At 53.6% G+C, this 22,399-nt stretch overlaps 7 protein-coding genes across 7 annotated transcripts; all 7 read left to right on the top strand.

The window, feature by feature from the left end:
* Positions 1-301: 301 nt before the first annotated feature.
* Positions 302-1,291, top strand: JKF63_06513 (uncharacterized protein; the record flags this gene model as incomplete). The annotated part of the gene is made up of 1 exon (XM_067902462.1): positions 302-1,291. One exon carries the CDS (start codon positions 302-304, stop codon positions 1,289-1,291), a length of 990 nt encoding a protein of 329 aa, XP_067757879.1.
* A 1,342-nt stretch (positions 1,292-2,633) lies between these two features.
* On the top strand, positions 2,634-4,751 carry JKF63_06512 (uncharacterized protein; the record flags this gene model as incomplete). The annotated part of the gene is made up of 1 exon (XM_067902461.1): positions 2,634-4,751. The coding sequence occupies one exon, from the start codon at positions 2,634-2,636 to the stop codon at positions 4,749-4,751; it is 2,118 nt and encodes a 705-aa protein (XP_067757878.1).
* Positions 4,752-6,242: 1,491 nt separating this feature from the next.
* On the top strand, positions 6,243-7,313 carry JKF63_06511 (uncharacterized protein; the record flags this gene model as incomplete). Its single annotated transcript, XM_067902460.1, has 1 exon — positions 6,243-7,313. One exon carries the CDS (start codon positions 6,243-6,245, stop codon positions 7,311-7,313), a length of 1,071 nt encoding a protein of 356 aa, XP_067757877.1.
* A 7,832-nt stretch (positions 7,314-15,145) lies between these two features.
* JKF63_06510 (uncharacterized protein) lies at positions 15,146-15,502 on the top strand (the record flags this gene model as incomplete). The annotated part of the gene is made up of 1 exon (XM_067902459.1): positions 15,146-15,502. One exon carries the CDS (start codon positions 15,146-15,148, stop codon positions 15,500-15,502), a length of 357 nt encoding a protein of 118 aa, XP_067757876.1.
* Positions 15,503-16,525: 1,023 nt separating this feature from the next.
* Positions 16,526-17,281, top strand: JKF63_06509 (uncharacterized protein; the record flags this gene model as incomplete). Its single annotated transcript, XM_067902458.1, has 1 exon — positions 16,526-17,281. The coding sequence occupies one exon, from the start codon at positions 16,526-16,528 to the stop codon at positions 17,279-17,281; it is 756 nt and encodes a 251-aa protein (XP_067757875.1).
* Positions 17,282-18,077: 796 nt separating this feature from the next.
* Positions 18,078-19,286, top strand: JKF63_06508 (uncharacterized protein; the record flags this gene model as incomplete). Its single annotated transcript, XM_067902457.1, has 1 exon — positions 18,078-19,286. The coding sequence occupies one exon, from the start codon at positions 18,078-18,080 to the stop codon at positions 19,284-19,286; it is 1,209 nt and encodes a 402-aa protein (XP_067757874.1).
* Positions 19,287-20,484: 1,198 nt separating this feature from the next.
* Positions 20,485-21,378, top strand: JKF63_06507 (uncharacterized protein; the record flags this gene model as incomplete). Its single annotated transcript, XM_067902456.1, has 1 exon — positions 20,485-21,378. One exon carries the CDS (start codon positions 20,485-20,487, stop codon positions 21,376-21,378), a length of 894 nt encoding a protein of 297 aa, XP_067757873.1.
* Positions 21,379-22,399: the final 1,021 nt, after the last annotated feature.

Below are 22,399 nucleotides of genomic sequence, written 5' to 3'. Positions count from 1 at the left end.
AGTGAGGAGGCGAGAGCGATGGTGCCCCCCTTTTCTCTTGTTTTCTTGCAGATACGCTCTTCACCCGTCCTGCTGCAATTTATAACCCCCTCCCTCCCTCCATTTTATTTTCTTTCTCCTCCTATTTTATGCTCACAGAGACACTTTCATGGATAACTGCGGGAATCCACAGAGTTTTGCGTCTCTCTTCCCCCCCACCCCCCTTTCCACTTTAGTTTGCGACTAGTCCTCACGATAAACCGACACCCAATCGATAGACACGAGGACACACACACACACAGAGACTGAGTTTGCGGTAAGGATGAAGCCGATCTACACAATTGGCTTTACTGGCACCATCGCAAGTGGCAAGACTGCACGCTGCAAGCACCTTCTGAAGGTTGCGGAGAGGTGGCATCAAACTAGGTGCACCCGTGAACGCACAGCAAAAAATAGCTCAGCTTCGACAGTCGTCTCGAGCGGCGATAACCTTATGGTCTCTCCAGCTATCGTGTCTTCGCCTTTGGCGGTGCACTACATCAACGCGGACCTTGTTGGCCACTGCATTTACGAACCTGGTAAGCCGTGCTACTACGATTTACTGGGGCACTTCGGGAAGGCTATCCTGTGCGCGCCCTCGCCAGCTGAAGCGGCGTGTCAAGGCGTAACGTCTCCGGGCCAGGAAGTTGAGGGGACCAGTCAAAATGGGGGCACAGCGCCATCGGGAAAGGCGGAGCCACGCATTGATCGCCGCACGCTGGGTCAAATCGTGTTTGCTGACGAACGCCGGCTGCAGGAGCTCAATTCCATTTGCTGGCCTTACATCACAGCCGCCATCAAGGATGAGCACACAAAATTATGTGCGAGTCTTAATGCAGCGAAGCCGCTTCTTGAGGGGTGGGCGGGGATGTCGTCTTCTACCGTAAGACCACCCGACGTCTTTTCACCATCGTTTCTGTCTCACCCGACACCGTCTGGCGTGGGAGCGCCGGCCGTTGGGCTAGTCATTGTGGAGGCAGCCTTACTCTGTGAGATGACAGAGATACTCGCATTGACCACCGACGTCTGGATGACACATTGCACTCCCGAAATGGCAATTGCTCGCCTAATGAACCGCAATCACATCAGTCGCGAGGCTGCTGAGCAGCGTGTGTTGAGTCAGCGGGGTGTGGGGCAGAAGCTGCGCAGCCTGTCTTACAAGGGTGACATCGAGGTCTTCGACACAACGCAGGTAACCCTAGCAGAAGGGCTCAAAGAGGTGGAGGAGACTTTTGGCCGGTACTGGGAACAGAAAATTGCTAGGCACCTATAACGGGTGTGCGGCTGTGTGTGTGTGTGTATAGCTCGAGGTGCTCCGCTTGTCCAGGCTCTGGAGTTTTGCTGACGGACAGGCTTACACCGGGTTTCCCTTCCTCCTTCCAGAGTTGTTTTTACAACGACGCCTTTCATGCCTATCTGTCCGTTTATGCCCGGTTTTCCTCAACGCTCACAGCGCTACCCTCACCGCAGCTGATCCACTCGTTGCGTGACACACACACACACATAAAAAAATGGACTAGTCGCCCCCCCCCCCCCCCGTTGTTGAAGCTCAGTCTTGCTCTCCTCCGCTGTCGCTTCTAGCCCCCGCTCACACAAAGATAGCGTTCCGATTCGTGTCTCATTTCTTTCTTCCCCCCCCCTCGTTCTTGCCTCGTCATTTAACTTTTTTTTTGTTATTCTCATTACAGGTGCATCTTGCACATCAGCGATGTGTCTCCACGCGTGTTTTCCTCTCCCCAGAACGGGTTGTTTCTTGGGGGTTCGATGTCCCTATCACCCCATTCTTCCCCTTACGGGTACATCACATGGATGTCTCAGCTCCTCTCTCGATTCTCTCTCTGACTGACTCGCTCACTCGCTCACACCCGAGACTTTGGGCGTTGGTGGCCGTGCACACAGCATAGAGGAACATCATTACACGAGACACACGCACACACACACACACGTTGCAAAGTAGAGGTGTACGAGACAGATACGCCCCCACGTACGTGCACTGGAAATGTACGACTGCAACGGTCGCTGACAACGAGCAGAGATGTCGCCATCAAGACATCACAACACCATTGTACGCAACAGAGGAGGTCGCAAGTCTTTTCTAAGCGCTTGGGCTCTTTCCGTCTTTCTTGCCTCTCCCTCTCTCTCTCGCCTCCCTTCCACCGGCATTGAAGGGGGTGATGTTATCGAATGACCGTTCAACGCTCCCTTTTCTTCACCGACATCACGCCCCCTACTCCTCCCCCTACTCCTCCTTCCCCTTCCCCTACTCCTTTAATTGAACGGGCCTGATTTCACTTCACTTATTAGCCAGTGTTGCGGCACGCACGCACGCACGGAGATCCACACACACACACACACACATACACACGTGGACTTTTTCTTTCGGCTCCCCTCTTTCGTCCTCTCCAACAAGGGTGCCCTCCCCTCCCCCCCCCTTTGCGTCTCTCTACTCCCGCATCACCATTTTCATATATCCAACACTGTGTGCGTGTGCGCGCGTGTGTGTGTGTGTGTGTGTGTGTGTGTCCCTCTTTCATCTTCTTCTCCCTCCCTCCCTCCCTCCCTCCCTCCCCCTCTGCTTTTCACTGTATAGCGGCTGTACCCATTCTCCATTGGCAATGAGTGCGCCCACGAGCGCTGAGGAGCTGCGGCAGCAGATAGAGGCCGAGCGAGGGGCTCACGCAGCGATCATGGCGCAGCTGGTGGAGCAGACACGCACCCTCAATGCACTGCTGACGGAACACAAGGCGGCCTTCAAAGACCTCATCACTCGTGTCACAGAATTGCGCGTAGCGAAGGGCGAGTGCATGGCCGCTCACGCGGCCGGTCTCACACCGCACATGTCCTTCGACACTGGCTCTGACCTCCTGGATAGTGTGCTGTACAAATTGCAAGCCAGGCTGGAGGATCCGCTGGTGTCGTTTTGCAGCTCTGTCCTCCAGAAGCTGGAGACCGCCGCGCTGGAGGCGCTCACGCCGTACGGCCTCGGGCATGTTTCCGCTCTCTTTACCAGCAACACTACGGCCGTGCGAACAACGGGTCTCCTTGTGCTGTTCCACAATGACGTGCGTGGGGTCCAACAGTGGGCGCGTAAACACGTGAAATGCTGTGCTTCCTGCGCCGCACAAGAATCGAAATTGCCGGCGTGGAGGCGGCACCACTGCAGCGACAAAAAGAGGGGCTTTGCTGCTGCCCCGAAAATGCGGGCGATCCCACACAAACATTATCACCACCTTTGCATTTCCCTTATCCAAGAGCGCAGCATGGCGGATCGGATGGATACCGATGACCGGCTTGTGATTCTGCACACCACGGCGTTTGTGCATGTGCAGGCAGCGCAGACAGGGCAGCCGCTCGAAGATGCAGCGACTACATGTGCTGATATGAGGAACACTTTGCAAGCTTCTTTGGAAGAGGCCATGGCGGAGTTGTGCATCACCACCCGCGATTCCGCACCATGGAACACCGGGACAACGCCGAATGTCAAGCTCTCAGCAGCCATCGAAACCTTTCTTCACATGGTTCAGCTACACGTGCAGGTGCTGCCTATGCCGCACGCCAGCATAACTTCAACGGGTGCTCCGTGCACCGTTGTCAAGGTGGAGGTGGAGGTGGATGTGCCGCTACACCTTTCCACACTGGCGCTGTTTCTCCAGCTCCTGGAGGACCCAGAGCAGCCTCGCTACGTAATTCAGCACGTGTTCATACCGCTGGCGCAGCTCATCGGCGACGCCCTGGGCGACGTTCACACTGTCTCCCACTACGCGGCGATCGGTCTCCACTTCGTGGAGGCGTTGTATCGTATTGCCGTGCAGCATGGGCTTCTGAAAACCGGTGGATCGCGTGATGAGGGACGTAGTGTAAATAGTGGGGTTTCTACGTCTCTTCCGAAGGCGAAGGGTGTGAAGGGCAACGCACTACAGCAACTCTACCTCATTCTCCAAGCACTTGCCGTCTTTGAGACGAACTTCGATGTGGAGGTGATTACCCCTGACATCTCCGTTCGTCACGCCCAAACCACCGAGGGCACTAAAAGGACGGCTCTGCGCCTCGCACGTGCGCTGCTGCTGCCGTTTTCCGCACCGAGTTCCCCCTTGTTTGCTTCAGAGGCCAATTCAGGCGCCGCCAACATGATGATCAAAGTGTCACGAGCGCCGACGGCTTTCTTGGAAATCCTCAACCGTGCTTTTGTCAGCAACCACCGCTTACCGTCCACCTCACGCAGCAGCGCTCTGGACATGTTCGTGTCTCCAAGGACGAAGATTAACGTGGGATTGAAGCTGTACAAGGAGCTGGTGATTGACGTCCATCGACCGTATCACCCTTCCACGGGCATCGTTTTGACGGCAGAGAACGGTGTTGGGGGCCGCCCTCGTGCACAACCGTGTACGCCGGTGATCGATCTTCCGGTAGACGTGGTTGTAGCGAATATACGCGTTGCAGAGTATGTCGCGCAGCTTCTCCAGAAGCTAGACAAGCTCGAGTCGTCAGCTGCGTTTTCAGAGGAGGGGCAACACGAGAAAAAGGGCAAGGCTTTACTGCAGGGTGTTGCGTCGTCGCTGCAACAGAGGGCACCAGTCAAGCGATTCTGTGGGCAGTGGTCTGCGGCAAAGATCAAGGTGGTAGAGGTTCCGAAAGTGTGTGTTGACGTTTTATTACCGTTCGATGCGACAGAGGTGGAACTGCGATCGGCAACGAGGCCGCTGCTATTCCTGCGTCTCTCCTACAACAGTTGACCAGCGTAGATGCGCAGTGGAAACCACCACAGAGGGGACTGGGGGTGGCGTTGTTCCGACAAGAGGCCAGTGCGTATGAGAGAGAAGGGGGGAAGAGAGAGAGAGAGGATGGCCTGATGCCCACATACACACGTATCGCGAGGTATCAAAGGAGAGGCGCTTCCTTCTATTCTTGGCTGTGGTGGTGATAGCGATGCCACGGCGTGGATGGAGCACTCGTTGTGCTACGTGTACTCTCTCTTTAATGTTGCACTGGAAGCTGAGTTGATGGAGAGCGCACACACACACACACACACACAGACAGACTCCCCCCCCCTCCATTCCCTCTCCTCTGTGTGACAACATAGACACACATCGAAGGGGAAAATACATGACAAGAAAACATGTAAAAACTCATGTGCATTTTATTTTTTTCGTGTGTGTGTGTGTGTGTGTACGTTGAGTCGTCACTTCCCGATGCCCACCCGGATGAGCTTCTTGTAGTTTGATTGCAGCGCAGGTATGGGGCCCGAAAAATATGAGGGCAAGGAGAGATGCCCCGAAACGCCGCACAAATTATAACATGCCAGGTGTACTTCTCCGTGAGTACAAAAACAACAACAGAAACAAAAAAGATTGACCTTGGCAGTGCGGGATCTCATCTTTCACTACGCCGGTTTCTTTTGATCGCGCCGAGCCCCCTCTCCGCGTTATCTTTCTATGCTAGACAGACTTGTTCTTTTTTTTTTTGCTGTTCCGTTGCCCCTGCGGATTGTCCTCCAAAGAGAGCTCTTGCGCTACGCCCGGGTCTTTCTCTCTGTGTATGTGTGACGGTCTGTTTGTGTCGGGGGTCTCTACGGGTCGGAGAAGTGCTTCATCATTGCGCTTCTCTCTCCTCAACCCCCTCTCATCATGGTTTCTTTCCTTCCTGATCTCACGTATTGTGACTTCCCATTCGGCTGTTGCTGTTGTGTTTTCTGTGTGTGTGCACCCGTTCCTCGCTTAGTTCCATTTTATCATCATCTCTTCACCCCTCCCACCTTTCCTCCCTCTCCTCCTCAGTTTTCCCCACCTCTCTTTCTCTCCTTCGCGCAGTGTGTGCGTGTGAAAGTGCACATTTTTTTTAATTTTTCCCTAGATTGCGTGCGTGCGTGAGCGCATCTCTCTCTTCAATTGTGTGTGTGTGTGTGTGCGCGCGCAACGTAGCCTATACTTTCTCGCCCTTTGCATCTACGTTTATCCGGGCAGGTCGTGCATTTCTTTACCCCCCCTCCCCCTCCCCCTCCCCTTCCCCCACCCCCGTGCGTGTGTAGGTGCAGGTGCATCCGTCTCACCGCACGTCCCCTCTTCCTCGGACTGTGTATGAGAAAACGCCATCTTTAATTTCGCCGCTACGCCATCTTTGTTTTTCCCCCTGAGCCACTCAGGGCCAGACCCCCCCCCTCCCCCGCCACAGTTCCAAGAAAAAAAAGCATAAAATCACCTCGTTTGTCATTTCAAGACTGAGACGAGATGTCGCTCAACACTGCCGAGGCTGCGGAGGAGAGAGGTCGCAAGGAGATGGAGCGCTATCAAATGGAACGCGTGGCTGGGCAGGGCACCTTCGGAACAGTGCAGCTCGGTAAGGAGAAGTCGACGGGCATAAATGTGGCGATCAAGAAGGTGATCCAAGACCCCCGCTTCCGAAACCGCGAGCTGCAGATCATGCAGGAGCTTGCGGTGCTGCGCCACCCCAACATTGTCCAGCTGTATAGCTACTTCTATACCCTCGGTGAGCACAACCGTCAGGACGTGTACCTCAATGTCGTGATGGAGTACGTGCCAGATACGTTGCATCGCTGCTGCCGTAATTTTTACCGCCGCAACGCCACCCCTCCACCGATTTTGATCAAGGTATTCCTGTACCAACTGATCCGAAGCATTGGGTGCCTGCACTTGCCCTCGGTGAACGTGTGCCACCGCGATATCAAACCACACAATGTACTTGTCAACGAGGCGGATGGCACTCTGAAACTCTGCGATTTCGGAAGCGCGAAGAAGTTGTCTCCGTCTGAGCCGAACGTTGCTTACATCTGCTCTCGCTACTACCGCGCACCGGAGCTCATCTTCGGTAACCAGCACTACACTACATCTGTTGACATTTGGTCTGTGGGGTGCATCTTCGCCGAGATGATGCTCGGTGGGCCCATCTTCCGCGGCGACAACAGCGCTAGCCAACTGCACGAGATTGTGCGTGTCCTCGGAAGCCCCTCCCGCGAGGTGATGCGAAAGCTAAACCCTTTGCACACGTTTGCGGATCTCTACAATAGAAGGGGTATCCCCTGGAGTGAAGTGTTCTCAAACGGATTACCGCCAAATGATGCAGTGGAGGCGTACGATCTTCTTAGTGGCCTGCTACAGTATCTGCCAGATGAGCGCACGAAGCCGTACGAAGCACTCTGCCACCCGTTCTTTGACGAGCTCCACAAATCGACCACAAAGCTGCCCAACAATAAGAATCTCCCACCACATCTCTTTGCATTCCTGCCCCCCGAGATTGAGTGCATGACTGATAAACAGAGAGCAAAGTTGCTCCACAGGTAGTTTGAAGAGGCGTTGCGAGAGTGGGGGAGATGGCCGGTCGAAGTCTGGGACCAAGGACGCTGCCGTCGGAGTGCACTGATGGCCGAAGCTCCCTTGAGTGCAGAGGAAGACAAGGGATAACTGGACGGAAGCGTCATGTTAGAGGTACCAAGAGTGTCTTAGTAGTCTTCCTCGCGAGGACAGCCGGCAGATATTGACACAAATCACAAAGGGAAGGAGAGGGCCTGCAAAGTGCGTGCACCGGTCAAGCCGTTCTCGACAACATACATACATATATATATATATATGTATACCTCTGTATTTCTCGACACTATTTCAGTCTACATCCACCGGGCCGGTGTGTGTGTGTGTGTGATGAGCCTTCACTCCTCTTCGTCTCCATTTCTTTGCTCTCACCCCATCACCTTTTTCCTGCCCTTTAGGGAACAACGAGGAGCGGTTGTATTGCTCTCCACCCCTTGGCGCTGCCGTTTTCTTCGCCATCCATGAGACGTGTGCGAATGCGACTACACGCGTACATTGGTGCGAATGTGTGTCCCTACCCCCCTTTTCTGCATCCTAAAACAGTTTTGGTTCGGCTCTGGTATTGGAATGTATCGGCTTGATTGGGTTGCTACCCCCCCCCCTCTCTCTCTCTCCCAATCCATTCATCTATACACACATACACATACACATATATATATATATATACGGTAGCTATGCGTATATGTTTATATGGATGTGTGTGTGTGTGTGTGTGTGTGTATAGATGAATTCGTCGTGCATTGCTGCGGGGCTGTTCCCGGCTTCCACGCATGGATATATGTACACACACACACACACAAACAAACAAACAACTCTGCGTTCCCTGTTTTTTTTTTTTCCACTCCCCTAACTACGTTAGCTTTTCTTTGTGTGTTTGTGTGTGTTTCTCCGCGTATTTCTGTGTTTGACTGTTCCCTCTTTTTTCTTCACGTTGTGGTTGGTGTTTCCTGGATAATGTCGTGATGATACAAAATATCGCCCTCCTTCCTTCCCCCACCATCCATCCGTCCATCCATTCTCTCCCCGATTACCGCCTTTTTCTGTTGTTTACTACTTCTTTTTTTTGTGGGTGGGGCGTGGGGGTCGTGGGGCGTGGGTGGTGACGGGGCGCGGGGGCGTGTGTGGCAAATGAGAGAAACGAATCAGAAAGTCCTCCATGGTATGATGCCGGCCAGCGAGAGAGGTGTGAGAGAGTGAAGAAACAGGTGAAGTGTATTGTGTGTGTATCTACTCTAATCCAAACCTTTTTTGGAGGTGACGGAGGACAAAGGGAATTGTCCAGATCGACCACACAGGGGAGGGAGGGGGGGGGGGCGGGAGGGCGATAGCTGCCACCCACTCGTTCTTGCGCATACGTACGCGCCCCCCCCCCTTCCGCCCTCACACACACACACACACACATATGCAAATACATACACACGTACAAATGCACAAATCGTCATATTCGCCCACTTTTCACCCCGGAAAGCATTCCCCTGTCAGACAAAGATACCAGGAGGAGAAAAGCGCACACAATTATATATATTATATACATATATAATGTATATGCATCTACACACACACTCACACATATGTATATGTATATATATATATGTATATGTATGTATATATATGTATATGTGTATATATGAGCATCTCCTCTTTTCCTTCTGAGAAATGGGGCGGCGGAGGCGGGCAGCACCAAAACGAGAGGAGGGGCGAAAAAAAAAACAGTAGGAATAACAACGGGGGATGAGGAACGAATGTTCTTGAACAAATTTGAGCTGAGGAAGGGGAGGGGAGCGGCAAAGGAGTGGTACAGTGCAAAAGCAAACTGAGGCAGCCGAGGGGGAGGGCGGTAGGTAAGCAACACGGACACATGTATCGACCCCGCACACCACACACGCTTTTTCGGTTGCCGTGGGCGCTGACGCGAAGTCAACTAAAGTGAGTTCATAGTGAGGCTATCTTCACTGCCGTAGCTCAAGCACCGCGTTATTGGATTTCTTACTGTGTCGATGTTGTTCATCGAAACGCCATACGCACAGCTGGTTGATTCCAGGATATCCGATGCACCTGAAGCACCCCTTTTTCACTGGTCATCGTTCCACTGCTCGCAGCTACACAGAGTTGTTGTTAAACAGTTTTGCCCTTGCGTTTTTCCAGGTATAGTTGCACTCGTATTCTCATGAGCGTGTGCGATCTTTTTTTTTCTTTTCTATTATATATTTGTGCTTCCCCGTCTTTCTCTCTTAGTGCTGTTCCCCCCCCCCCCTTCTCGCTCTGCATTTGTGCATATTCACAATTTAGCTGATTTCACAAATTTCTCTCCCTCCCTTGTTTGTCCACTGCCCTCCTCTCTCTGTCTCTCTGTCTGTCTGTCTGTCTGTCTCAGTTTTTTTTTTTCGTTATGTAGTTGTGCTCTTTTTGATTTTTGTGCTGTTGTTCTTCCGTTCTTTTGCCGTTTCAAGTTTACTTTTAGGATTACGAGGCATTTTTTTTTCGTGGGCTTGCACTCATTGCCTCGTTTGCTCGCTCTCCTCGTCTTTGACGCTGTCGTCGTTCCCCTGGCGGAGGAGGAGGAGGAGGAGGAGGAGGGGAAAGAGTAAGTGACTCTACAGGGCGAAGGGTCTCCCTCTCCCCTCCCCCCCTCTTTTCCCCTTCTGTCACGATTCTTCTCGCCGCTGCTCCACTTATCACTTTTTCTGTGCGTTATTCACACGTACAGAAACGCGTATCTATTCGGGAAAGCGGAGGCTGTAATGACTCAGAGCGAGAGAGAGAGAGAGGGAGGGGAGAGGAGGGAAGTATCAGTTGGGGGGGGGGAGAGGAGGGCGAATGGAGCGACAGTGAGCCACCAGAAATATGAGGAAAAGCAGTGTCCACGAAGGGGCCGTGGAGGGATGGGGAGTGGGAGACCAAAGCACAGCACACTGAAGGCATAGGCCGCTTTTCGCAGATGGCGCATGTTGATATGTGTGTGCTGGCATGGTGTGGTTGGCCCCGTGTATGTATAGGTGCATGTGCATGCATTGTGTGTGCGCGCTTCCGTATTTTTTCTTCATCCCCTTTTTTCTATCGTTTTTCTTTTGCTCTTTTTTTGTTTCTCGTTTTTCTTGTTGGTGCCCATCAAGATTAGTCCATGTGCTATCGCGGCCTGGTTCTTGCTTGCTGGCTCTGACCTCCCTCCCCTTTTTCTGTAGCAGCATACCTGATGTCATTTTCTGTGTCACTTTTGTTTTTGAACTGTTGTCGGGGGCCTCTTTTTTTCCCCTATACCTTCCCTTCCCCCTCCTTTGTCGCACCAGTGCGTTTTGTCTTCACCTCTTTCCTAATGTGTGTGTGTGTGTGTGTGTGTGTGCATTCTCCTTTTTTTTTGGTCATCCACAACGGCGTTTGTTTTCTCCTCTTTGATTTACTTTATTTCCCCTTTTTTTGTAGGTGGTTTGAGAAGAGCTGTCGTGGTTGCGGTGCCCTGTTTGTCGATGTGTGATATCTGTTGTGCATGTTGTGTGGAGTAGATCAACAAAATATTTCCCCACATTGATTGGTTGCGTTTTCTTCTTTTTTTTTTGTCGTGCGTGTGTGTATGCAAAGAGGGAAACTAGTCTTGTATATTTCGAGAGAGAAGGCAAAGCAACGTTGAATGAATCGTGGCGGGCGGGCGGGTGGGCAGGCGAACGTAATGAAAGGGAGGGGGGGGCGACCGTTGGCAAATAAGAGGCTCACTTCGTCTCTCTCGTACATTCATGGTGTCAATGCGACGCAGATGAAGGGAATGGCTAGCCAGCGCGTTTCTGATGTTGTCCGAGTCAGAGGCCTATATATATATATATGTACATGTATATATATATGTATGCACATGTTCATGGCCCACGTAAGAATAGGCCCTGCGGGGCGGGGAAAGGGGGCATGAGGGAGCCTCCTTCGACTTGTGGCTTGTCTCTCTGTTTTCTCTCTTTTTTTTCTGTACACGTATGATGGCCTCACGCGCGGAGATGGAAATAAATGTATGTAGTTGCATCGACATCGTGTGCGCATGTGTAGTGATGCACCTTTACGGTGCATTCACCTGTCGATCCCTCCCTTTTTTTTTCGTGCATGTCTGCGTCTGTTGTTGCTCACCTCATTTGCACTTGAAAGCGCAGCGTTTGCGAGTGGCTTCTCTCATCTTTTTCTTTTTTCTTCGTGGATTCATCTGCACGGCTGGGCGTCTCTTGTGTGACTTTGTTGTCTATCTGCATCTCTCTATGTGGCTGGGTGTGTAGAATGGGGGGTGTGCTGGTGGTGTTGGGGGCGGGGGAGGGAAGTGAGGGAGGAGGAGAACTGTGTGTGCTTGGGATGTGCATGAGAATGGCTTTGGGTGAATTTTCGGTACTGTTCTTTTTTTGATGGTTTTGTTTGACGTAGGGGGAAGTAGATGTGGGGCGTGGACTCGTCTCTCTTGCTTTGTTTTCTCTCTCCCCCTCTTCTTCTCTCTTCTCTTCATCTCTCCTTATTTTGCCGTTTCTCTTTATTTATATTTTTTTGTTTTTTCTCTCTCTCCCCACAACTGTGGTGCCGCTTCTGATGTGTGTGATTTTGTGGGGTACCTGTTATGATCTCCCGTTTATATCGGAGCGGGTTTTCTTCGCCGATTTTTCATCTCCCTGTGTTGCTTGCCTTTCTGTACCACCTTACCCCCGCCCCCCCCCCCGCCCCCCCTCCTCTTCCTCCCCTTCTTCTTCCACACCTCCTTCCCCTCTATCCCTGCCGCAGCCGCCTTGACCCACTCCCTCACTACTCCACCGCCACTGCTACAGTATTCGACAGGAAAAGACGTTGTGGGCGTTCATTGACCCCTCTCTCCCCAAACCGGGCTTCCGAATCGGAGCTCATATCTTCACCTCCCATTTCTGCCGCCCTCCATTGACGTGGGAGTCGCCCCCCCTCCCCTCCCTCCCCCCAAAAAGGAAAAGCAAGCGAATTGAGACACGTGCACTTCTCAGGCCGAAGGACGTACAGCCGCCCCCCCCCCTCCCCTCCAAACAGACCACCACACCAGTGTTTTGAAAGATGTGCTCGTTTGGTAATCATTCCGTTTTTTTTTTGTCGCAGCAGTGCGACTTATAGACACATGTTTGAGGATTGTCCTAGTCTCTGTAGAGTCAATGACGTTCGGGGAGGAGGCGCGGTGGCCCTCCCCCCCCCTCTTCCCCCCTCCCCCCATTGAAAAAAGTCTTCTCGTTGTTCCTAATTATCACTGGAGAGCAAGGCAATATAGGGGAGGGGGGAAAAAGCGCGCGCACACACACACACACACACACAGACACTCGAGGATGCGATCCAGCAGAGAGAAGACACGAGCGCAAACAAACGCTCATCTGGAACCAGACCTATTGTAAGACGTATCATCTGCTGCTGCTGCTCTGGCTCTTTGCTTTATCTGTTCAAGCACAATGGCCTTTCTCCCTGTGTGTGTGTGTGTGTGTGTCTGTCCGTCTTCGTGTCTGTGTAAGCGTTTGCATGCCTGTGTGTGTGTTTGTTAATATGAGAATGTGTGAGGCGTGCAACGGGTGACGAGAAAAAAAAACGGGAGCCGTAATGAGCGACTCACAAGACTATGCGCTGTGGAACAACACATCCACAAACGCACACAAACTTCCTCGCCTACACAAGGGGAAGCGAAGAGAATCTGCATACAGTCCTCCGCTACCCCGCTGTAAAAAAAAAGAAAAAGACAACCGGCACGCGTCAAGGTGTATTGCAGGAAAATAGGGCTTCCACAAACAGGAGACGATGTCACCCACCTAATCTCCTCTTCCATTTCTCTGTACACGCACGTGGACCATTTGGTGACCAACAACAAAACGTTACGGCAATCACATGAAATAGTTTTCTCCCCCCTCCCCCCACTCCCAAACCCTCTTCTTCTCTTGCGCACAAGAGAATCAAAGGCATGCGGAAAAACGTGGCGGTGATCTGTCACGCTAGCTGTGTCTCATCCAGGCGGGGTATGCGAGGTGCGAGTTTTTGGCAGGGCATCAGCTACAGTGGAACAGGTGATGGCGCTTTGAGGATCGGGGTGACAGAGGGGTTAGGTGTGTGTGTGTGTGTGTGTGTGTGATGTCGGTGACCATTCACGGATCGAGACCGCCGCGCACGTTGGCATAAGAGCTGGTGGTTATCCGTGAAGGATCGGTAACCGACGCAAACTGTGTCTGGGGCTCACCCTGCACGCTCCCTCTTCCCTCCTCCTCCCTCACCAACAAAAATTCAGTGGTTACCCTGAACAAACCATGACGTGTCTCTGCGTCTTATCCCGGCCTTTCAAATCCGTTTCTTCTCGATGCGCTGTTTTTATATGTTTTTCCCCTTTGATGCGCACCCCCCCCCTATCCGCCAAGGCTGCCATTCACCCCCGTTGGGGCTCGATGACGTTCTCCTTCAATGTGTGTGGATGATGTTACACAGAGGGGAGGAATGGGAGGAGGGGGGTCTGTGTGTGTGTGTGTCTCGTGCTCCACACTCTGCACCCCGATTCTGTCACACAACCCACCTCATTGCGGCAATGGCTGACTCGGTCACCTGAGCACCCGCCCCCTGCCCCCTTTTTTTGCCTAGGGCTTTGCCCTACCCCCATCCCACCCACTGCGTAGCCGGCCGATTCACCGTCGCTTCCACTATTCCGCTTGCCCGCTGGTGCATTTCACGGGGTCGCTCAGCTCCTTTTCTCACTCCTCCCCACCAGTGGACAACGATGGCCATCGTGGATGCCCCCCACACACACACACACAGACACCTCGACACCATCCCTATCATATGAGTAGTGCAAACGTTCGCGCTGTCACAGGTTCGTCCAACGCAGCGCCCTTCACGCCCTGACCACCGCCACCCGTGACACAGCATCACTCCGACTCGGCAATGTCATAGATAGTTGACCCTGTTTGCCACTAGAAGTGGTCCGGCATTCGCAGAGGGGGCAGGATCAGGGAGCTGTTGGGCTTATGCACGCTGTTTGTACTGGGGCGTTCAGCCACCCGGAGTTGCCCCCTCCTCCCTCCCTCCCTCCTCCCTCCCTCCTCCCTCCTTTCCTCCCCACATCGCGGAGGTCTGCTCGCTTCGCGTACAGCGAGTCTATAACTTTATTTTTCTCTGGGTCCCCACTCTTCCTGCACCAGCACGTCGTGTGCCTATGGGGAGAAGCGCTGTTTCGTTTCGCGGCTATATATCGACATGAGCGAGCAGCGCCTGGATGTCAGGGCGTTGTGGGTCATCAAGTTAGGAGCTCTGGGGGGAGGGGGGGGAGAGAGTCGGGACAGGGACCCGGTCCAGGTGCACTTCTGGCGAGTTGGGCGCGCCAGCAAACACTGATGCTGCAATGATACTCGGAGTGGAGGCCCCGGTGAAACAGGGAGAGGGGGGGGGGTAGAAGCACAAACACCTACACACACACATACTAGTTTATATATATATTTACGCATACATACTGATTTGACGTACGTCAATGGAATGATGCGACCAGATTTTCTGGTGGAAAGTATGCAACATGTCCCGGCTGAAGGAGGGGAAGTGCGGACACTGCGCAAGGTTGCGTGTGGCCAGTGTATTCGCTGTGTTAGCAACAGTTGTGTTCTCAGAGGTAGTGACGGCTTGCTGCCTCCGCTTCTATTCCTCAACTGCCGCCTGCATTTCTTGGCTTCAACTCATTTTTCTTTTTTTTCTTCGCATTATTCTCTCGTTTTCTAATTGTGAGCCCACCTGCACCTCAGCCGTGGCCCCTACCTTTATAGCGCACACCACACGCATCTTTGGCCACGTAACCGTTTCCACACCAGCCGCCGCTAAGGATGCTCGGAGGCGTGCGCCGTGTCATGTCAGCGAGTAGGAAGGCTGTCCATGACGCCATGCCGACACAGGCAATGTGCACGCCATGTCGCACTCTCAGCGTTCGCTCAGAAGACTTTTTTAGTAAAGAGGCAGTCAGTCACGCCCGCCGCGTGTCGTGGGCTCCGCATACAACGGAGAAGAAAGTTGGCGCATTCGCCAAACTGGCGCGCTCGAATTTCAGTGATCCGTTGCCCGAGAGTTTTCACAGTGAGCCGTACTGCGAGGAGGAGATCGAGGCCTACCGCGCGCACCATCGCCCTGACATATACGTCTACAAGTACAATGTTTCTCCCACTCACTTGTCTCTTCGCGAATAGCGCGTGACAGGAAAGCGAGAGAAGGCGAGAAGGCGCTCACCTTACATGTTCGCGCGCGTGCTTGCAGATACTGCAGCGCTCAGTGTTCAGTGCGAATTGTGTTATTGTTGCTCGGATCCGTATGCACGCGCATATACTCGTCTAATATATATATATATATATATGTTTGTGTGAGTGTGTGCGGGAGGGGAGGGAAGGGGGGTTCCTTGAGATTGCGTTTTTCAATCTACTAGGAATCGTGTGTGCCTGCGCATGTGCTTGTTCTCTCACCATTTCTGTCTTAGTACTTTGCGCATCACCGTGTTTTGGAGAATGGGGGTCTGTAATGTGTTTTTGCATACGGTACATTGGGCAGGGAAGCGGATCGGGGCGCGCGGGGCGGGGGGCGAGGGCCAGGACAAGGAGGAGGTTTTCAGGTGTTGCACACGTTCTTTCGACTTGTGCTTGCCATTCCCCGAAGGCGATGTGCCTCCAGCATGCACGGGAACTGCCGTTTTGATTTGGTTCACGGCTCTTTCGTCTACGTTCAGTGGGTCTAGCGTTTGTTGAACTGTGAGACACAACTTCGCTGTATGCCCGAGAGACTTCCACAATGCACAGGGAGAGGTAGAAACATCTCATGTCTCTCTCTCTCTCTGTTACATAGAGGAAGGCACATTCATTCCGCATATTCCCCCCCCCCCCTCCCCCCTCCCCCCCCCCCAAAAAAAAAAAAAAACGCCACCACCACCACCACCACCACCACCACCATTCATTTCTCGTCGCGGAGCCGTTTCGGAAACTGTGCGTAGGACTGAGCGGTCGAATTTGCCTTCAAAGGTTTGCCTATACGGGTTGACGTGCCCGAGGGGTGGTGGTGGGGGGGGGCACACGGGCTCATTCACTCACTTACTCACTTACTCACTCACTCACTCACCCACCACCCTTCCTCCTTCGCCCCCCTTTTTCCCCCCTCCCCAGAATTCGTACGCTCCGAACCAGAAAAATTAAATTTTTTATCGAAACCATAAACAACAACAACAGATGCACGTCATCCAGTCGTCTCTTGCAGCGGAAAGCGCTACTGTGTTTCTCACCTTGTGCATCGCGAAACGCTTTTGCCGACAGGATGGCATTCATCCGTCAAGTGGCAGTGCTGTGCCTCGTGGGACGTCGGGCGGTTCAACTGCTCGCGCCGCGTGTGAATCGCCGTGTTCCTCCTCGACCTCTTCAAAGGCCGCGGCCACGGATAGCTTGCAGCCTGACGACACAGACAAATGGATTTCTTCGTTTGTGCAGCGCTCCGTAGACAGCGGCCGTCAGTCACAGGACGCTGCTGATTACTTTCACAGTATCATGAAGGACGAATCAGACTTTCGGCAGTGCCTGCTCGAGGCACGGCGGCTGATGGGGGGTCAGGACCCCGAGAAGCTCACGCGCTACCAGCAAGGTCAATTCGCAGACCGTTTAAACAACTACATGAGCGGCATCGCCAGCGATAAACTGCGCCGCGCACACGCAGAGGAGCAGTCGACGAAGCGCTACACGCAGGACGGCACCCCAACAGGGGAGAACTACTGGTTCGAGGCAGGCAATATGCTCTCTTCGCCTGCCGTGCCCGGATATGTCAAAGATGAAATTTTACTTGACATGCAGCACGAGCGCTCTTCAACGAGCCCGGCGTTTGTGCAGCCGGCTGAGGAGGAGCGACTTGCGGCTGAGGACCACGACTATGCAGCTCACTTGCGACGCCAGCGCCGCAGGCTTCTGTGTGACGCTGATTTAAAGCCGGAAGGGTGAGATGCGCAGCGATGAAAAAAAATTGCCTGCAGCACTTGTGAATCGGTCGGGCTCGGTAACTCCGAGTCGCCACGTTTTTTTTCCATTTTCGTGTGTTTATGTGTGCGTGTGTGTCTGTGTGTGTTATCGTCATGTGTTTTCATATACATATGCAAATCTATATATATGTATATGTGTTTAGAGTGAGGGAAGGGGGAGCCGTATGAGCACGCACCTCTAAAAGCTTCACCGCCATTCCGAGGTGTCGACGGAGGGACACGCTAAATGGTGGGCTGTTTCTGCGGCTTTGATTTTTTTCTTTCCCGGCAGGGGGAGGGGGGGAACAATTTGGGCGTGCAGCAGCACTTGGATTGCGTGGAAATGCCATTGAAGCGGCCGGCGATGGCGGCGACAGAAGGCAACGGGCATACGTCGGAAGCGCAGCCGATAACACATATCGGTCTCCATGGCTACCCCAATATCATCGTTCCTTCAACCCCATCCCACGATTTTCGGTTGCATATATATGTGCCCCCTTGATGGACTCGCTGCTCAGGACACTGCAAGGGTATACGTGAACGCGCTCATCGGAAGCATGGAAAGCAAATACCGGGGCGGGGCAGGGGGGGGGGGGCTCGCATCTCGTGTCTGTCCCGCGGTCTCCACAATTGACGGTGCACAGTCCTATGGCGCATTGCCTTTTGTTCTTTCTCTCTCTCTTCTGACTTTTACGTGTCCCCGCGACGGGTTCACCCCTCAGCGGCTTCGCAGGAGCATTGAGCCACACCCACTTCCTCCCTTTAAACCTCCCAGCACAATGATGGCCTCTGTAGGTTCCCACGTCAAGTACTTCGCGGATCGTCACACCGCTGCAATGGCTATGGCCTTTGTCTTTTACGTGTGCATCATTACGTGGTGTGGTCACACGGGTACACTCGAGGTGGAGCGGCGCACCGCGGCTGTTGCACACCAACGCAGCACCGTTGACGCATCGTCCACCGGGGGACTCGTTTTTTCCACTGCCGCGGTCGCGCAGAGCGTCTCTGTGGCTTGTCTCCGACTAACAGAGGCAGATGCAGAAATGCTGCAGGGCGGTCCTCTCGACTCTGCGCATTCAAAGATCGAGGGCCAACGGCAGTTTCTCTCTTTGATATCTCGCTGGCAGTTCTTCTTTCCCGTCGGTGACTTCACGCTCATATCTGCTCCTCCACGCCTGGCAACCAGTGGGATTCTGGCAGAGTGGATCGCAAAACTGACAACGGCGTACTCGTCGTGCGTGTTTGCCTCGCTTGTCGGCGGCTCGGGCCCCAAAGCGAGAGACCATGGCGCACAAATGCTCAACCTTCCATCCACTTGGCAGTCACATCGCCACGCGTTGATGAGCGAACAACACCAGAATTCGCTACGGGTCCTGCGTCTGGACACGCTTCCATCTCCGGAGGGGCTGCGAGAGGCAGAGGTGGTGGTGGCGGCAGCGAGTGGCAACTCCAGCAACGAAGGTCCTTTGTTTGTCTTTGTGTCAGAGGACGCCACTCAAGAGTGGTCAACAGCCGTAGACGCCGCAGGACTGAAGCGGCCGCCAACGGAGCACTGGCGCAGCGGGAACTCGACAATGAATGCATGGGAGGAGATGCTGCAGGCAGCGTCGATGCCTCAGGCACCGATTCGCGGCGCCGGTCCCGCAGTTGTTGTGTCACCTCCCGAGGCTGTGCATCCACGCTCTCGCTTCCGTCATGATGTAATGCAGCAGCGGGCTAAGAGAGGGCAGGGGCCACAAACCGCCATGACGGACGTGACTCAGTACATACCGAGACTTGCCGCGCATCTCGCTTACACCTATGGGGCGCCATACGTAATTTTTGCGTCTTGGTGCTCCTCCGCCGGCACCTATAGCTGGAACACCACCAAGGCGTCAGGGACCACTAGTGAGGCGCAAGCCTTCACATATGTGCTTTGCCTCCACGGTAGCGAGCTAGTGGAGCTCATGCTATCGCGACAGCGAATCACTCGAATTATCCAACCGTGAATATCCAAGCCCATATTTTATTTGAGGTCTGTATTCAATTGTGTCTGTGTCTGTGTGTTTTTGATGTTCGCTCGTGGCCCTTTACCTTGACCGCCGCGTTTTTTTTTTCTGTTCACTGCTGGGCCAACATGGTGAAGGTGCCGCCGCTTTGCTCCACGGGGGACCCCATTTTCACTTCACCTAGCGAAGCACCAACGCAGTGGCGGGCAATGTGTCAATCGGTGGGTGCGACATAGCTTTCTTCTCGGATGCCAACTCGCCCCCCCCCCCCCTCTTCAAGCAGCGGGGGCGGGAGGGTACAGCTGTTTGTGGAGCGCATCCATCGCCTCGAGGGCCTGTCCACCACACATCCACGGCTGTCGCCTGCTCCCGTCAACAAAGGAAGAGGTGGGTGTTGACCTGAGATGGGCTGTGACAAACCCGGCGAAGCACTGATGCTGTGCGGCCGGACAGAGAGGCCCCACCTCCAGCTGACACAGACAGAGGAGCACCTACGAATATTGTTTCCATTAACATTCATTCGCGTCACCCCCAGCTGCGTGCAAGCACGTTGTCACAGGCAAAAAAAAAAACGGTGTCCGTGTATACCTGTCTATTCTCTGGCCCTCGTCAAGAGTCGAGCCAAGGTTGCGCGTGTCATCTCATGTGCGGGGGGGGGGGGAGGGGAGCCAACAACTCACTTCTCCGCTGCCCGCTGGCACCCGTGAATTCGATATCCCCAATTTTAGGTTGCCCCTGCTTGCTTGTAACCGTCTCATTTAACATGCTGCACAGTCAGAGCCTATTAGGTGTAGAAGCTGCAGCCCCCCCCCTTTCCATACATGCCAGCGCTACAACTTTCACGACCGAGCACTTCTTTGTTTCCCTCTGCCTTTTCTTCCTTCCCTCTCGATGTGCAACAAATCCTGCTCTTCCTCACCGCTTATTCTTTCTGGTGTGCATATCTCGTTACTCTCACGTCCTTGAAACGATGATCTCTTCGCTGCCGCTGCTTTACTGCGTGGCTCACACCCATACCTCTGCATGCTCATCACCCCCCCCCCCCTTGCTCCGCCCCGCCGTTTCCTTCCGTCCCCCACGAACTGCACTGTGTAGTTTTGTGTGTTTCTGTGTTATTAGTTTATGCTCCTGCACGGGGTTATTCGAACATACGCAGACGCATCCGCCCTCCTCCTCCCCTTCATTCCCAAAGGACATCATGGGCAAGAACCCACCAAAATGGCTCCCGGGCGAACGTGTGAAGGAGACGATCCTTCTGCAGCGCAAGTCAGTTGAGCAGCTGCGCGCGGATCGTGTGCTACGCAAGGATAAGCTGAAGGAGCGTCGTGACCGCCACAAGAACAAATTAGATGCGAAGCGCAAGCGCAAGCTCTCCACGAAAAAATTCATCTCCGCACAGACTATTCTGAAGCACGCGCAGCGCAAAGAGCATCAGGGACGAAAATTCCAAAAGATCGGCGAGAAGATGGAGGGCCGCCGCAGACACGTGAATTTCGATACGCTAAAGGCGAAGCTGCGTGACAGCCCGGTGCGGCTCATCGTGCGCGCGAAGGGGTCACAGATCCCGCCAGAGGTCGCCTCAGCCTTCGGAAAGCTTGGCTTGCTAAAGATCTATTCAGCACGCCTGATCAGTCTGACACCACGCACGGAGAAGCTCATTGAGCAGCTCGCTCCCTTTTCGATTGTCGGCCAGCCGGATAGGGATCAGCTGGAGTCTCTCCTTCGCACCCGCGGCTCCTTGTACAACGAGGAGACCCAAACGAAGCGACTTATTAGCAGTAACCTGTTGCTGGAGCAGGCATTAGGTCAGTACAACGTGCTATGCATTGAGGATCTTGTAGAGGCGATCGCCTCGCGTAGTGAACACGTAGAGCAGATTCTTCACCACATCGCACCTTTCGACTTTCACCCCCCTCGCCAGCTCTTCGTCGAACGTCATCGCTCCGTTCATCAGAAGCTGGAGATTGTCAACAAAGATTCCTTTGCCGCCTACCTCTCAGACCAGCTCCAGCGCACCGCAACGAAGCAGCGCAAGGAGTCCAACCTGGCGAAGAAGTCCAAGAAGCCGAACACGAAGCGCAACACCGTCTAAAGACAGGTGCACTATGCGCAATTGCGGGTGGGAAAGAGGGAGCGAGGAGGCCAAGGCATTCCACAATGGCAAGAGGGGGGGGAGGGGAGGGAGGGGATCCCCGTCCCTCCTCCTCCTCCTCCTCTTCCTCTTCCTCTTCCTGGATATCACCAGTGTGTGTATGCACGTGTGCAAATCGAAATCAATTCTCGGTCCTCTGGCTCGTTGCGCGCCTGTGTTTTGACCGCCTTTGTTGTTGTTGTGGATGTCAACGGTTGCGGCTGAGCGTTCTCGAAGTGCGAGCGACTGTACCAACAACACTTTTCTGTGGTGGTAGTTCTTCTCGTGCCCCCCTCCCCCCTCTTGACATGCTGATCTGTGGCTGATACACAGCGAGCCGAGGTTTCTTTGGATGGACGCAAAGGGCAGACAAGAAATTTGTTCGTTGTGGGTGAAGCAGCGGCTGCGGCTGTACTCGTTTGTTTGTGCGCGTGCGTTAGTGTCTGTGTCCTTTTTTTGTCTCCCTCCTGTTTCTCCGTTTTTATTTGATTTTTTTTTATAATTAGTTTTTGTGAGTAAATCCGTAATGGATACAACTACTACTACGACGAATAACAGTATGTGCATCCCGGAGGCATGGCACTGGTGTCGCTCTGTCCCTCCTCCCTCCTCTCCCTTCCCATCCCGAAGCCCCAAACCAGCCACCGCCATGACGTTGTGGCTGAGTTGGCCGAGTGTGCTGTATGACATATGGGGAATCGTCTGAAGGCGCTGGGGAAAAGGGGTCGGTCTCGCCGGCGCGCGTCTGCATGAAGAAGCCGCTCTACTTGGTTTTACAGCGGTGCATGTGAGTTGCCGAGACCTCTCTTGGCGCGCGGTAGGTTGCCATGGAGGTGAGAAGCAAAACGGAGAGAACAAACATGGCTTTTTATTCCCACAGCGCTGCACGTGCTGCTACACACTTCTTCTCTGCGTACACTGTGTGTTGTGTGTTGTGTGTGTGTCTCTCTCTCTACCCCCACCTCCATTTTTCCATACTTAA

Source organism: Porcisia hertigi, chromosome 18, assembly GCF_017918235.1.
Source record: "Porcisia hertigi strain C119 chromosome 18, whole genome shotgun sequence".
NCBI lineage: Eukaryota > Euglenozoa > Kinetoplastea > Trypanosomatida > Trypanosomatidae > Porcisia > Porcisia hertigi.
Note: the sequence above shows the minus strand (reverse complement) of the source record. Positions and strands in the feature narration are given on the sequence as shown.